Source organism: Episyrphus balteatus, chromosome 2, assembly GCF_945859705.1.
Source record: "Episyrphus balteatus chromosome 2, idEpiBalt1.1, whole genome shotgun sequence".
Taxonomy (NCBI): domain Eukaryota; kingdom Metazoa; phylum Arthropoda; class Insecta; order Diptera; family Syrphidae; genus Episyrphus; species Episyrphus balteatus.
In genome coordinates, this window is record NC_079135.1 from 122,341,374 (window position 1) to 122,355,603 (window position 14,230).

The 14,230-nt window shown below is 33.9% G+C and overlaps 3 protein-coding genes across 3 annotated transcripts; 2 read left to right on the forward strand and 1 right to left on the reverse strand.

Moving 5' to 3' along the window:
- Positions 1 to 2,132: 2,132 nt before the first annotated feature.
- Positions 2,133 to 4,360, forward strand: LOC129911856 (uncharacterized). The gene is made up of 2 exons (XM_055989838.1): positions 2,133 to 2,197; positions 2,253 to 4,360. Exon 2 carries the CDS (start codon positions 2,254 to 2,256, stop codon positions 4,294 to 4,296), a length of 2,043 nt encoding a protein of 680 aa, XP_055845813.1. The 5' UTR covers positions 2,133 to 2,197; position 2,253; the 3' UTR covers positions 4,297 to 4,360.
- LOC129911857 (protein Notchless) lies at positions 4,317 to 10,548 on the reverse strand. The gene is made up of 5 exons (XM_055989839.1): positions 9,689 to 10,548; positions 7,563 to 7,793; positions 7,134 to 7,484; positions 4,471 to 4,597; positions 4,317 to 4,405 (listed from the first exon to the last, which is right to left on the reverse strand). Exons 1-5 carry the CDS (start codon positions 10,446 to 10,448, stop codon positions 4,393 to 4,395), a joined length of 1,482 nt encoding a protein of 493 aa, XP_055845814.1. The 5' UTR covers positions 10,449 to 10,548; the 3' UTR covers positions 4,317 to 4,392.
- Positions 10,549 to 11,472: 924 nt separating this feature from the next.
- Positions 11,473 to 12,275, forward strand: LOC129911858 (uncharacterized). Its single transcript, XM_055989840.1, has 3 exons — positions 11,473 to 11,614; positions 11,680 to 11,987; positions 12,049 to 12,275. The coding sequence occupies exons 1-3, from the start codon at positions 11,551 to 11,553 to the stop codon at positions 12,235 to 12,237; spliced, it is 561 nt and encodes a 186-aa protein (XP_055845815.1). The 5' UTR covers positions 11,473 to 11,550; the 3' UTR covers positions 12,238 to 12,275.
- Positions 12,276 to 14,230: the final 1,955 nt, after the last annotated feature.

The following is a 14,230-nucleotide window of genomic DNA, read 5'->3' on the forward strand; positions in this document are numbered from 1 at the left end:
CGACAACACACTATAGAAAATTTATTACGATTCGGCTACATGCGCAAGTTTCATCAAGCAAATATCAGCACGTTTAAACTCTTTTAGCTCCCATACAAATTATCGAAAAATTTCATCTGATCTAAAATGGATCCTATACAAATTATCGATAACTTGAATGGGAATTTTATTTCTGCTAAAATATAGCTCTATCTGCGTACCAGGCTTTAGGGCTGATTATTCCAATGTGGTTAAGCCTCGGATAAAATTTTTAACATACGAATTTTGGTGCATTAGCAGTGGTTAAACTGTGGTCAGAGCAAGTACTTGCTTTTTTAACATTTTATGAATATTTAACCAGAGCTATATAGAGGCCTTCTGACACTTGAAAATACGAGATAAATTTTCGGTCTCATTAAAAATTCTCTTCAAAATTTAGCCGAGCTTTAATTTATTCAAGAATTTAGCCTAGTACGCAGCTGAGGCAAAACGAATTTTCACATACAAAAATAGCACAGCGAAATCTTGAACGTAATTTTTTTTTTTTTTGTTTTAAAACTTATTTTCTGATGTTTTTTCTTGATTTTTTTTTATTTGAATTTTGAATATTTTTGCAAAAAGTCAAAAAGTGAAAATTTTCAAACTCATTTTGTGATAGTTTTTCCGAACACAAAATTAATAATGCAGAAAGCTTATTTTTTAGTTCAAGCCTGGTACGCCCCAACTAGCACAACAGCTTCTATAAATTGAAATTTCGCAGGTTCTACTTTGTATACAGCTTGTATTGAGCTTGCTTCAGAATTTAACTGCTTATAGAAGTTCGGACTTGTTTAACAACTTCTAATAAGTTGTTTTAATACTATTAAAGAAACTTAAACGAAGAAAGCTTGTTTTTCTTATTAGCCTGTTTAATGAATTTATAGAAGCTTTACAGAAATTACCAAATTTTGTATTTGATTTTTGGTTTTGATATTAAATAATCTAGCTCGTACACTTTTTGGTTTTGACATTGAATAATTTAGCTCGGACATTTTTTTGCTATTTGAACTGATTAAGTTTTTGATTTCATTAATGAATATACTAGGATGGGCGAGTGGGTAGAGTGATGGACTACCACCAAGCAGATACGAAGTTCGATTCATGGGTGTGGTAAAAAAATTATATACTTTTAAAATTATTATTAATAGATATACTAAAAACTAATGGAATGTTATATATAATATCAGATCAAAAGATAAAATTCATGATTTAAAACCAGTTAAAAAAGAATTCTTTTTTGTTTTTGTAGTTGTTTTTTTTAATTTCGATAAGACATGTATTAAAGAGCTATACAAGCTCTTCCGAAGCTATCTGTCAAACCTCAAAGCTTCTGTAGAGCTTCGGTAAAGCTTCGTTTAAGAGCCTTATAGAGGGTCAAACTTGTATAACGTTCTCCTTTTTCCATGCCCAACAACCTTACTAAAGTTTAAAAGAAGCTGAAATGTAGCTTTTGTAATACCTTAGCCGAAGCTGAAATGTTAGTTGGGGTGTTGTAAGATTTTACACTTTTGCACTTTTGCAATGATCCAAGACCAGTTGCATCGGATCGTGAATACCCCTAATTTTCGGCTGTGTGGATACATTTTTGATGTGGCTAAATATTTTTAAAACTGAAAAACAAAAGGAATTAAATTATTTAAAAAATATATATAAATCTTTATGCCTAGTACGCATCTGAAGGGAAACGAACAAATTTTTTCTCCCACTTTCCCCAAATCACCAATTATCTCCAATGAGCAAAAAAAAAATTATATAAACTTAAAAAAAGCAGTAAGTGTAACTTTGTGTACGCAACAGCAACAAAAAAAATTTAATTACAACTACCGTGATTTGAGTCTTCGGTGCTTTAAGCCTGGTACGCTGCTCGCGCTAAATTTTAGCTCCCATACAAATTATCGATAAATTTTAGCTGAGCTAAAATGGATCCCATACAAATTATCGATAACTTGTATGGGAATTTTATCTCGGCTAAAATTTAGCGCGAGCAGCGTACCAGGCTTTAAATCTTTTTATAAAAAGCACTGAACTGGTTCATTTCTACCAGTACAAAACTTTTGGGCATTGTTGAAATTTGACATTTCTCTTGGTGATAAACAAAACAAAGGTGGTCGCATTTTCATGCTTTCACGAATTTTTTAAAATTCCTTTTTTTATTTATTTAAACTTTGTTAGTACCCAGGTAATTAATTTTTAACACTTTAATTCCTTTTGATTATCCTTATCAATATTTTCAGAATGTCTTCCCTCTACCGTCACCTAAAATACTCCCTTCAACCCCTTCGTCGTTCGTTCACAACCCACAAATCCCTCACAGATGTCCACCCATCTGTCCAAAATGCTCTCAACAAACAACAACCAATTGTTGCTCTCGAATCTACAATAATAACTCATGGAATGCCATATCCACAAAATCTCGAAACTGCTCTCGAAGTCGAAGAAATCGTTCGATCACAAGGAGTAACTCCTGCCACAATTGCAATTCTTAATGGAAGAATTAAAGTCGGTTTAAGTTCACAAGATCTCAAAGAACTCGCTTGGACAGATCCAAAAAATGTCATCAAATGTTCTCGACGAGATTTACCAGTTGTTGTGGGTAATTCTCTTTCAGGAGGAACAACTGTTGCAGGGACAATGATTATTGCCAATATGGTTGGCATAAGAATCTTTGCAACCGGTGGAATTGGTGGAGTACACCGTGAAGGTGAAAACACCATGGACATATCGGCTGACTTGGTCGAACTGGGTAGAACTCCAGTTTGTGTGGTTTCGAGTGGAGTCAAATCGATTTTGGATATTCCAAGAACTTTGGAATTCCTTGAAACTCAAGGAGTGTGTGTAAGCACTTTCAGAAGTCCTGGGGGATGCTTCCCAGACTTTTACACCACTGACAGTGGTTGTAAGGTTCCTTACAATGTAGATACTCCTGACGAGGCTGCCAAACTTGTCCAGTCACTAGTTGATTTGAAACTTGAGTCAGGAATGTTAATTGCAGTTCCTGTTCCCATTGAGCATGCAATGGACAAGCAGGAAATCAATGAAGCAATTAAAAAGGCTCTACTCGAAGCCAAAGAGAATGGAATTGAAGGAAAAGCTGTGACTCCATTCCTTTTGGCAGCCATCTCGAAGTTGACTCAGGGAAAAAGTCTTGCTTCTAACATGGCTTTGATTAGAAACAATGCCAAAGTCGCTGCTCAAATAGCAAAAGCTTATTGCAAAACTTCCTCACCGAGAAGATGTGAGTCTGGACAGAATCCTCCCGTTGTGATAGGAGGTTCTATTCTTGATCTTTCAATGACTCTCCAAGATGACTTTAAATTAGATGGTGCAACCTACGATGTAAGAGTCAAACAAACTGCCGGAGGAGTTGGACGAAACCTGGCTGAAGGAATTTACAAACTTTATGGATCAGCGAATTTCATATCAGCAATTGGAAATGATGAGTTGGGAGCAAGTCTCCTGAACCTAATACCAGAGCCATTGACTGCTGATATAGCTAAAGTTCCAAATAAATCGACTTCACTTTGCTCAGTGATATTTGATAAATGTGGAGACTGTAAAATAGTCTTGGGAAATATGGAAATCCATCGATCGATTAGTCCGGAGTTGATATTGAAAAACGAAGACATTTTGTTTCAAACTCCTCTCATTGTTATGGATGCTAATTTGCCATTAGAAACAATGGAAACTCTTTTGACAATTGCTAATAAGCATAAGAAACCTGTTTTCTTTGAAACAACTGATATGCGAATAGCATCGAAACCGTTTAGTCTGCCAAAAGATATCTGGCATGGAATTAAATTCATATCGCCAAATCTTTATGAATTAGTTGAGATATCGAAGATTTTAACTGGAAAAGAAATGAAAATTCCTCACGACAATCACAAGGAATTGCTACCATTTGCCAAAACAGTACTTGAATCTGTTCATGAGCATTTCCATTGCATTTTATTGACCTTGGGAGCACATGGGGTTATTGTTGATAGGAGAAAAAATAAAAAGCTATTAGATACTCTGGAAGATAATTCGTCATCGTCCGTTGAACGTTCAATTCGATTTTATCCCACCGAGAAGATTACAAAATTAGTTAATGTGTCTGGAGCTGGTGATAGTTTCTCGAGTGGTTTTATTGCCAATATGTTGCGGGGCAAATCTGAAGAAGAATGTATTGCTTTGGGATTTTTAGCTGCCAGGAAAGCTTTACAAACAGAGGGAGCTGTTCCTAAAGAGTATTTTGACAAAGAACCTATTTTAGATGTTGCCAAGTGGAAGGAACTATAGTTGTATACATAATTTATGTATTTAGATTTTTTAAAAATAAAAGCTTTATTTTTTCTATAAATTACAAAAAAAAACCGTCTAGTTGTTGTCTTCATTTTAGTACTGCCATCTGGAAGGAAATGAAAAAAAAAGTTTTTTAAGAAGAAAATGAGAAGTGTATTTGAGTTTACTTACAGTTTTACGACTTTGTCCTTTCCACCAGAAGCTACTTTAGAACCATCAGGAGCCCAATCGACGCCAAATACTTCATCTGCATGACCAGGCAGTTCTTGGGCGAGTTTCTTGGTTGCAACACTCCAAACTGAAAGAGTGTTTATAATATTTTAAGAAACATATTTTTTTGAAAAAGGAAGAAGTTTTTGGTTTCTGAAAAACAACCTCGATATTATGATTTATAATCTTCCCAGTGAAATAATTTATAAGACTATTAAATCAATAGACGCTCATAAGCAAAAAAACAAGGATAAGGTAAGTTTAACTGTAATGACTCTACAAAACTAAATGTGTTCAGAATTTATTTTGTAATTTTTTGAACAACAGAAGATGAAAAACTGACAATTTTGTGGGTAAATTTCGGGATATTCAAACTTAAATTAAAAATTGCACGATACAACTTCACATATTTTTAATGTAATAATAGGCAGGGTTTATATCGATAAAATATGGTGGGTTGATATTGAACTGTCGGGTTTTTTCCGTTTTTTTTTTTTTTTTTTTGAATATTTGGTAGACTTGTCTGAATCAAGTTTCGACTTCACGCAGTTTTAGTTTATTTTTTGTTCGAAAAACAAGACGATGTGCTTTGTTTTTTTTTTTCATCCACATAAATCGGACGAGACGTTTTAGTTTTTTAATAGCGCATCAGACAACAAATTTATCGGTAGTTTTTGCTTAAACGACAACTACTTTCATTTCTAAAGCGAAAAAAAAAGATTAAACCACTCTGAACCCGGTTGCCCCATTCTGACGATAAACGTCTTTACATTAAAGGTTTTGAATGAACAGCAACAACTTGTGTGTGTTACCACCAAGTTCATAGGCGGGGTTGGTCCCCGTGAAATAGCTATAACTCCAGCTTATGAACATTTTATCTCATACAAATTAAAGCAATTTCATTTAAAATCATAATATCCTGAATTGATACATTTTGAACATGAACGAAATTCTAATTTTTTATGGAATGAAATTGAATTAATAGTAATTGAAAAATGTTGATTTTTAATGCGATAGATACAAAATAGAGGAGCAGAAATAAGGATCATCTAATAGCAAAAACCTTGTCACCTATCACTTGTCGAGTAAAAGAAGAAAATCCTTCTCATAACAGAAATCGTTCTATTAAGATTCACACTCCCAGACACGGAGGCTTCTTCTTCTTCCTTTTTCTCGGCGCTGTTATGATCTCGATGTCGAGGGGATCATAACTATCCCACGTTACTACTTCACACTAGTGATCCGCTTGTGGGGTTCGCCGGGTTGACCTCAGAAATCGGCGGCAAGCCTCCCGGTTTTGTATTGTTCCTTTTCTAAGGCCAACTGAATGCTGGTGTTTTTGCATTTACTTGTACCAGGAGTTTTTAGGCCTACCTTTCTTATTATTTCGTGTTGGAACGTTGTATGATATTGCTTTTTTGACGGGGTTCTCAGGATCTCTCCTTTGAACATGGCAATACCAACTGAGTCGGTCGTGTTCAATTTTTTGGGAGATGGTGTTTTTAACATGAAGGCTTCCTCGGATCTTCGTACTTCTAATTCTATCAAGCTTTGTTACTCCTGCTGTCATACGAAGCATCTTCATCTCAGCTGCCGTTAACTTACTCTCATACTTTTTGTACATTGTCCAACATTGTAAACCGTATGTGAGTGCTGGACGCACAACTGCGGTGTAGAGCCTTCCTTTCACAGAAGATAGCAGAATTTTCCCGCCACTTCATCCACTCTACGCTTACGCGATGATTGATATCGTCATCACAAGTGCCTTCGTTATTTATCATAGACCCCAGATATTTAAACTTTTCACACTCGGGAAGCACTACACCATTCAAATAAATGTCAGGAATAGGCCTGTGTGGATCAGAAAATGGGCAGCATAGGAATTCTGTCTTTTTCGCGCTTATGCGGTACCCATTACCTTCTAGAACATCCGCCCATACATCAAGTGCTCGTTGCAGGGATATCGGGTCTTCACTTATGATGGCTCCATCGTCAGCAAAGAATAACTGATGCACTTTTGGGTCCGTCACTTTGCCTTCAAGCAGGTAATCAAGAACGGTAATAAAGAGCAGAGGACTCAAGACGCTTCCCTGGTGTACACCTACTGTGATTTCGAATTCTTCGGTGACTCCAGCTGCACATCTTACTTTAGTAACTGCTCCATCATACATGTCCATAATTATCCGCACATAGGTTTCCGGAACTCCTTGTTGTCTGAGGGCCACCCATATCAGATCTCGTGGTTGTCGATCGAATGCTTTTTCAAAATCAACCAATACCACATGCAAATCCTCCAAGGAATCTCGATGTTTTTCCATAATGATTCTGATACTCTGGATTGCATCTGTGGTTGATTTACCCGCAACAAACCCGCACTGGAGGCTATATTATTGAATTATTAAAATATTCAAAGAGGTTTCCTAGAATTTAGGGAAAAGTTATATGAAATCCATCGTAAGAAATAAAAGGTATTATATGGAATTTTATTTCGACTAACAAAGATTGCCAAAAAAGCCACATACACTCAGATGATTTAGAGCAGAACATCAGAATGTAGCTATCTACAAAAGTTTTCTCCTTAAAATTTAATTCTTTGGTACATTATAATATCATAGTTAACTCACCTTTCAAAGTTGAATCCTTGCTTCCACTTAATACAAGTCTCGAATCAGCTGACCATGCTAAAGTATAGACAGCTTGAACATGTCCTCGGAATGTAGCTATAAATCCTCCATCTTGTGCTCGCCACAATCGAACTGATTTATCAAATGAAGCTGATGCAATGTATTTTACATCTGGAGAATATTTAACATCGTTCACCACGTTTTGATGGCCAGTCATGCGTTGCACGCATTTGGATTGATTTGATCGCCAGAGATAAAGTGTGAAATCATCAGAACATGATACAAATGACTCGACGCCATCGGGACAAGCTTTATTAAAACGTTGTTGAGCCATTTCTTTAAGTTCTTCCTCTATAAAAAAAAAAAAAAAAAAAAAACAGTTAAATTGGATTAATAAATTCTATTAAATTAATTAAATGATAACATTACTTGGAATATCGGTGTATTTTTTCCTTCGATCCATAATTGGATGGAATGGACCAGTTCGAAGAACGTAATCTGTACTCAGTGCAATGTAATTGACCCAGTGAGCATGTCCGGTGAATGTTTTGCATAAAACTCCATCGGCAGCTCTCCACATCTTGACTGTTCGATCTTTGGATGATGTGAAGATTAGTCCGGATCCACCCCATCTAACAGAAGTGACTGACATAGCGTGACCTTGAAGAGGAAAAAAGCGAATTAACAAACAACACTCCAGGGCCCTATTTAATAAAACTATAAGTGTTGTACTTGTAGAGTTGTAGTTACAAGCACAAATAAAATATGGAGTTGTAGTTTTCTGTTTCATATAAATTTTCATTTATTTTTAGTCCGGCAAATTCAAATTATTTTGCTTCTAAAAACTACAAATGTGAATAAGAGTAACGAAAATAAACAAATATTCGAGCTTTCTGTAGCAGCATCAAGAGACGAAATATTATGATAAATATTTTCTAAAAGTGATAAATATTATTGGCTCTAAAAGCTAATAGCTTTATTTTTAAAGATTGGTTTTGCAAGATTATGGTCTTAACATGTAGTTTAAATATTAGGCTATAGAAGAGTATGTTCCTTGAGCAAAAAAAGATACAAACACTTAAAAATTGAGTTTGAATCAGCGTTAATTTGTTCGTTTTTGAATGGCAAAATGTGGTGAAATTCTTTTAAATTAAAGCATTGATGCACTTCACATCTTCAAAAAAAAAAAAAAAAAAATATTTTTGCCGAAAAATAATTTTATTACAACTGTCTTCAAAATCTTGAACTCATAAATTAACTAAGCATTTATCTATAGGCAAATTAATATTTAAGGAAAAATAACTAAATTTAATCTTAATTGTTTTAAAAGTATTTATCATCTAAAAAAAAAAAAAAAAACATTTTCAGTGGTTTTAGCGTTATATGAAGCATCAAAAGTTTCTAGATATTCCCCAAACTTATGCGCTCCAAATGCGATGAATTAGGTAAAAAAAAATTAAATCGCATTTTTCAAACACTTACATATGAAGCTATCGATTTGAAATTTAGTGCAAATTATTGCACGTATAAAATTAGGTATTGATATTTTTGGAAAGATCTTTAAATTGTATGTTTGAGATGTTTAAGTCTTTTAGTCTCTCACGCATATGGAAATTCAAGTGCAATTACAACTCAGTATTTTTAACGAGATTCCATGAAAATGGTTAAGTTCAAGTTGTTTCACTTATATCCTTTAAAATGCAAATACCTGCCCTGGAAAACTCCTATCTTCTTAATTGCAGGGAGATGAATACATACAGATTTCAAAGCCAAGACTATTTGTCACTAGACAACGGAGATTGATTTTAATGCCAACCACTTTTTTTTAAAAGAAAACTAGATTTTTTTCTTTTATTAACACCAAATTGGTGAGGATTCTTGCTTGATCATTTTAGTTAAATTTTAGTGATATAACCATATCCATAAAGCAAATTCAAAGAGCTAATGACCCAAAATTAGAAACCATATTTTTTGTATTAGTCTTTCTACTCTTGTAAAAAATTCGGTTGTATTTACAAGTCTATCACTAGTAAATTTGTTTAAAGTTACAAGTCTATGATGCTTGTAGCTATTAGTCTATTCGAATTCTTTATGAAACAAAAATTTGCTGATAATTTACTAGCTACAAATTTACAAATAATTACACTGGCCAACAATTTCCAACTTTTAAAATTTTTCCAGAAAGATTTATATAAAATTTTAAATTTATGCTTATTTTAACTGTTTGTTAAAATTTTTGTATCGGACCTATAATGCATTTGGTAAATTGCTAAAGCCATTTTAGTAAGTTACTAAGTCAAAAAGCAGACTGATTTTGAACTTAGTAACTTACTAAATGACTTTAGCAATTTACTAAATCGTTTAAAATTTTGCGCTTTTGCGTTTTCATGTACTATTTGAATAATTTAAAAACTAGAGCTGCTAGAAAAAACTAATGTTGTACTCCAAATTTAGTAAGAAATGATAAACAACGGCCTGGAAAATTTTTGTGCGTTGGGCAGTGTTATTAGTCTTGCAGTTTTATGAAATAGGGTCAATATTTTAAAACAACTTACCAGCAATAGTCATAAGACAATGGCCCAAAACAGTATCCCAAATCTTAGCATCTCCATCAGCACCAGCACTGGCTACTTTTCGGCACTCTGGATCCATATGATATGGCTGCCAGCTCAAGCCATTGATCCATTTCTTGTGACCCGTCAAAGGTCTTCCGATTTGTTTGCCAGTTTCGGGATCCCAAATCAATATTACTCCCGCCTTACATGCACTAGCAAGTTTTTTACCATCCGGCGACCATGAGACACACAAAACCCATTGTTTGTGGCCGGAACATGTAAAATGTGGTGTCTCTGTGTTGAGATCCCACAGGCGGACTGTAGTATCACCAGAACCACTTGCTAAATGCTGTCCATCTGGACTGAATCCAATCGAAACAACAGCTTCAGCATGTCCAGGCATAGAACTTGTGCATCGTGTAACTGGACGGACTTTAAAAACCGCCTGTGGCTGGTAAACAATGTCAATGACATTTTCTGTGTCAATTGTTTTCAAGTCGAGAGTTTTGTCTAGGGTTTGCTTGATTTCATCTTCGTTGACAAAAAACAAATACGGTGTTGGATCTTCGTTTTTGAGCAGTGCATTGCATATGAGACCGAGTTGTTCGACTGAAATTCCTGAGGGGAGATCAATGGGAGGACCCGCTTCTTCACCAGTATCTGATATTAAACGGGCTTGGACAGTGTGTGGGCCAGATGGTGGAGCTTCCTCTACTTTGGCATCGGTCATTCGTGGTTTTTTGAAAAGATTTTGATACATTTTTGTTGACTTGTTTTAAAATTTTAGAACGAAAATGAGAAACTTTCTTGTAGCATGCAGTAATTTTTTGACAACTCAAATTTTGAAAAAGTCAAAACAAAAAACAACGTGCTTACCGATAACATTGATGTTATTGAAAAATGAAAGTGTTCGAAGAATTTGTGTTTTTTGTGTTGCGTTCAGGTGTTCAGCCTGGTACGCAGCTTGCGCCAAATTTTAGCTCCCCTACAAATTATCGAAAAATTTTAGCCGTGCTAAAATGGAACCCATACATATTATCGATAACTTGTATGGGAATTTTATCTCGGCTTAAAGCCTGGTACGCTGTTCGGGCTAAATTTTAGCCGAGATTAAAATTCCCATACAAGTTATCGATAATTTGTATGGGATTCATTTTAGCTCAGATAAAATTTTTCGATAATTTGTATGGGAGTTAAAATTTAGCGCAAGCAGCGTACCAGGCTTAAAGGATCTTTTAAACCAAATCGAGTTTATGGGAACTTTTCACGAGTTGATTTCTGCCGTGCGGCGAAGCTTTTCGCAGTCGCAGGTGACTAAACATTTCAATTTCTTTACATCCAGATGTATTTTTTAAACTAGTGAATAATATGGCTGTTACAGATGCAATTGTTGCTTCTGTAAAGCATTATAGAAGCAAAATTGTTAGTATTGACTAAAGGCCAAAGGAACAAAGCTATTAGCTGCGTTCCTTTGGAAATATTTATCTGCTGCTTAAAGCCTGGTACGCAGCTCGCGCTAAATTTTAGCTCCCATACAAATTATCGAAAATTTTTAGCCGTGATAAAATGGATCCCATACAAGTTATCGATAACTTGTATGGGAATTTTATCTCAGCTTAAATTTAGCGCGAGCAGCGTACCAGCCTTTAACTGGTTCTGGTTTCATTACTTGCTTCGCCAACAGGCTTGAATGCTGCCTCTTCAAATATATACCTGAACGCACTTCACAAAAATGCAAAAAAATATCCCTTCGTTAAATCCATCGATTTCCCCTTCTACCTATCTGTCAAAATTTAACGACATTTTTTAAAAACAAAATTCATAACAAACAATTGTGAAAAATAAATAAATTCCTATTAAAAATGTTAAATGCCGAATATGAAATACAAAATTTTGGTTTCTCTGTTGAACAAATGAAACTTGAAAGTAAGTTCTATTATAAATTGGTATATCCAACAAAATTAAATCCCCAACTTCTCCCAAAAACCTAGGACGCTATGTAATCAAGCAACACCTCTCATCACTTCTCAAACATTTGGTTAATTCATTAATCAAAAAATCCAATCTCTCCCAAGACACATCCATCAAATTGATTAATATCCAAAAAGATTTAACCGAAAAAATGTTTGCCTCATTCGAGAAATCCCTACAATCCATTGAAAAACTCGATGAACAAAATTTCTCAATTCCCGCCAATGTGCTTCTTCATCAAGATTTAAATCATGCCAAAGGCTATACAAAAGACGATGAAGATAAATTACAAAATAAAGTTGAAGAATTAAAAAAACAATTCTTAGAGGTAAGTTTTTAAATCCGAGTTTACTTTAAGAAAAACAAAACAAAAAAGAGACACATTCCAGAATTCAGTGATGATATCTGCAATTGAAGCAGAAAACAACAAATATCTTGAAATTCAAAGCATCATTCAAGAAGAATTGAAAGTATTTCAAACTGTCCAGGAGACCTTTACCGCGATAAATATACAAAATATGCGCCAAATGGTAGAAAATGTAAACCAAACTCTAAACAAATCAAATTCAAAGAATTAAAAAATTAAAAATAGAATTAAACTGAATTATTTTTTAAATTCAAATTGGAAAAAACTTATTCTTTCGTCTTGTCGTTGTCATGTCTGTTTGTCTGTGTGCTCCTTCGTTGAGAAAATTCTTCTTTTTCTTCTTCTTGTTGTTGGGGGTATATTGGGGGAAATTCTATTTGCGTCTTCCGCCCCCCTTTTGCATGATGCTGTCGACAGGGGCGGATCTAGGGAGGGGAAGTTGTGGGGGTCATGAGCCCCTAAAACCTGAGTTGAAAAACTGAAAAATTATAAGGCAAAATTCTTTGCCGCCGGGTACAAAGGGGTTAAGTCATAAATGATAGTTTGCCAGAAAATGCGATTGAAGTTGAGCTAATGTATGAAAATCGATACATTTTCGAGCATTGATCCTCTTATTTCTATAGGAAAGACTTGCTCTAAATATATGTTTTTTCAACCAAATAAAAGAGTAAAAAGAGCTTATTCTTATTTCATCAAAACCCGAAAAGTGCTATTTTGTGACTTAACCCTTTTGTATCCGGCGGCAAAGAATTATGGAAACGATATTTTATAGCATATAAAAGATTTCTTTATTTTTATGGACAGGGAACGGATTTTCCTGATCCCAAATTATGTTTTTAATTTTGCCTTTTTTAAGCGTTATTGCCTTTTTTTTTTACTTTTTTACTCATCAGTGCGTTTTTTTGTTGTCAATTTTGGGCAATTTTGTTTGTTTTGTATGCCTTTTTCAACTATTATATTACTTTTTAAATCGAAAAAAATCCTGAATCTTTTGTGATAATAGTTAACAATCAACATGATATAATGATTTTATTAAATGCAAACATCGTAGGAAAAACCTTAATGGTTCGACGTTTCCAAAAAAATCATCGCCCTTGGAAACATCGATATATCGAAAGATCAAAGCGTTTTTTGTATAGTGAACAGCACCAGGCAAGTTCTACCCACGACATAAAAGAAAAACGTTTCTGAATTATTTGCGAGCTTTTAAAACAATTGAACCATTATTAAGGTACCTTCCTTGTAAGGATTTTGTAAAAATATAGGTAATTTTCTTATTTATTATGTTATATTAGGCTCTTTTGATCGTTTTGTTTTTGGAATGCGAATAAATAAAAAACTTTATTCCATTCTTTTACCCAACGTTTCTTAAGAATTTCTTACTTCTTCAGGGGATTTTTCTTCTTTATTCAATCTTTTACAAATATAAATATAAATAATAAATTTAGGTAATTTAGGATAGGTAATTTTCTCTAAACCGGTCCCTGCGATTTTGATTAAAATATTCAACTGCAAACGCAATGTAAAATTTAGCATAGTCAACGTTGAATCAATATTGAAAAAAAAACTTACATAATTTTAAAATGATGGTCTTTAACGATAAATCATTCCGAAAAAGCAGTTAAATTAAAGTGGTGTCCCCCCGTTTATTTTAACTAGTGTAACTCAGCGTAGAAGGGTTCTTAACTTCTGACTTTGTTTAAAATGAAAAAATTCAATATTTTCAACAGATGTTTTTTAAACAAAAGCTTTGACAATTAAATACTGAAAAATTAATTTTTTAAATCTTCAGAAAAGCTGTTTTAAATTTCCAAGTTTGTCAATTTTCCAAACTATTTTCATAAATTAAAGAAAAAGAATCAACTGTGTGGTAGGATGCAAATCCATTAAATTTATACTGATTTATGAAAAATATGAATGAATGTATAGTGTATTCTTATTAATAACTAAAAAAACAGGATTTTTTAATTATGCAGGTTTTCTAAAACAGCGATGATATATATTTTTTTTAATATCAATTTTTCGAAAACGCAACTTGATTTTTAGAGTTGACAAACACTTTCATAATGGCATACCAACTATATTTTGAATCGTGATTTTTTAATTTCTTAAAAAGCTGCTCTAACGACTTTGAAAATTTAATTTTCTAAACAAAAAAAACTTCTTAATAAAATAAATCAAGTTGGCTTCTTATAAGTATGCAG

What these genes read in the sequence shown, in the direction of transcription:
- LOC129911856 (XM_055989838.1), top strand. Translation starts at nt 2,254, where the DNA reads ATGTCTTCCCTCTACCGTCACCTAAAATACTCCCTTCAACCCCTTCGT.
- LOC129911857 (XM_055989839.1), bottom strand. Translation starts at nt 10,448, where the DNA reads ATGTATCAAAATCTTTTCAAAAAACCACGAATGACCGATGCCAAAGTA. An exon ending in AAAATACACCGATATTCCAA is followed by an intron (nt 7,485 to 7,562) that starts GTAATGTTATCA and finishes TTTTTTTTATAG; the next exon opens with AGGAAGAACTTAAAGAAATG. An exon ending in CAAGGATTCAACTTTGAAAG is followed by an intron (nt 4,598 to 7,133) that starts GTGAGTTAACTA and finishes ACACTCTTTCAG; the next exon opens with TTTGGAGTGTTGCAACCAAG.
- LOC129911858 (XM_055989840.1), top strand. Translation starts at nt 11,551, where the DNA reads ATGTTAAATGCCGAATATGAAATACAAAATTTTGGTTTCTCTGTTGAA. An exon ending in TGAACAAATGAAACTTGAAA is followed by an intron (nt 11,615 to 11,679) that starts GTAAGTTCTATT and finishes CCAAAAACCTAG; the next exon opens with GACGCTATGTAATCAAGCAA. An exon ending in TAAAAAAACAATTCTTAGAG is followed by an intron (nt 11,988 to 12,048) that starts GTAAGTTTTTAA and finishes GACACATTCCAG; the next exon opens with AATTCAGTGATGATATCTGC.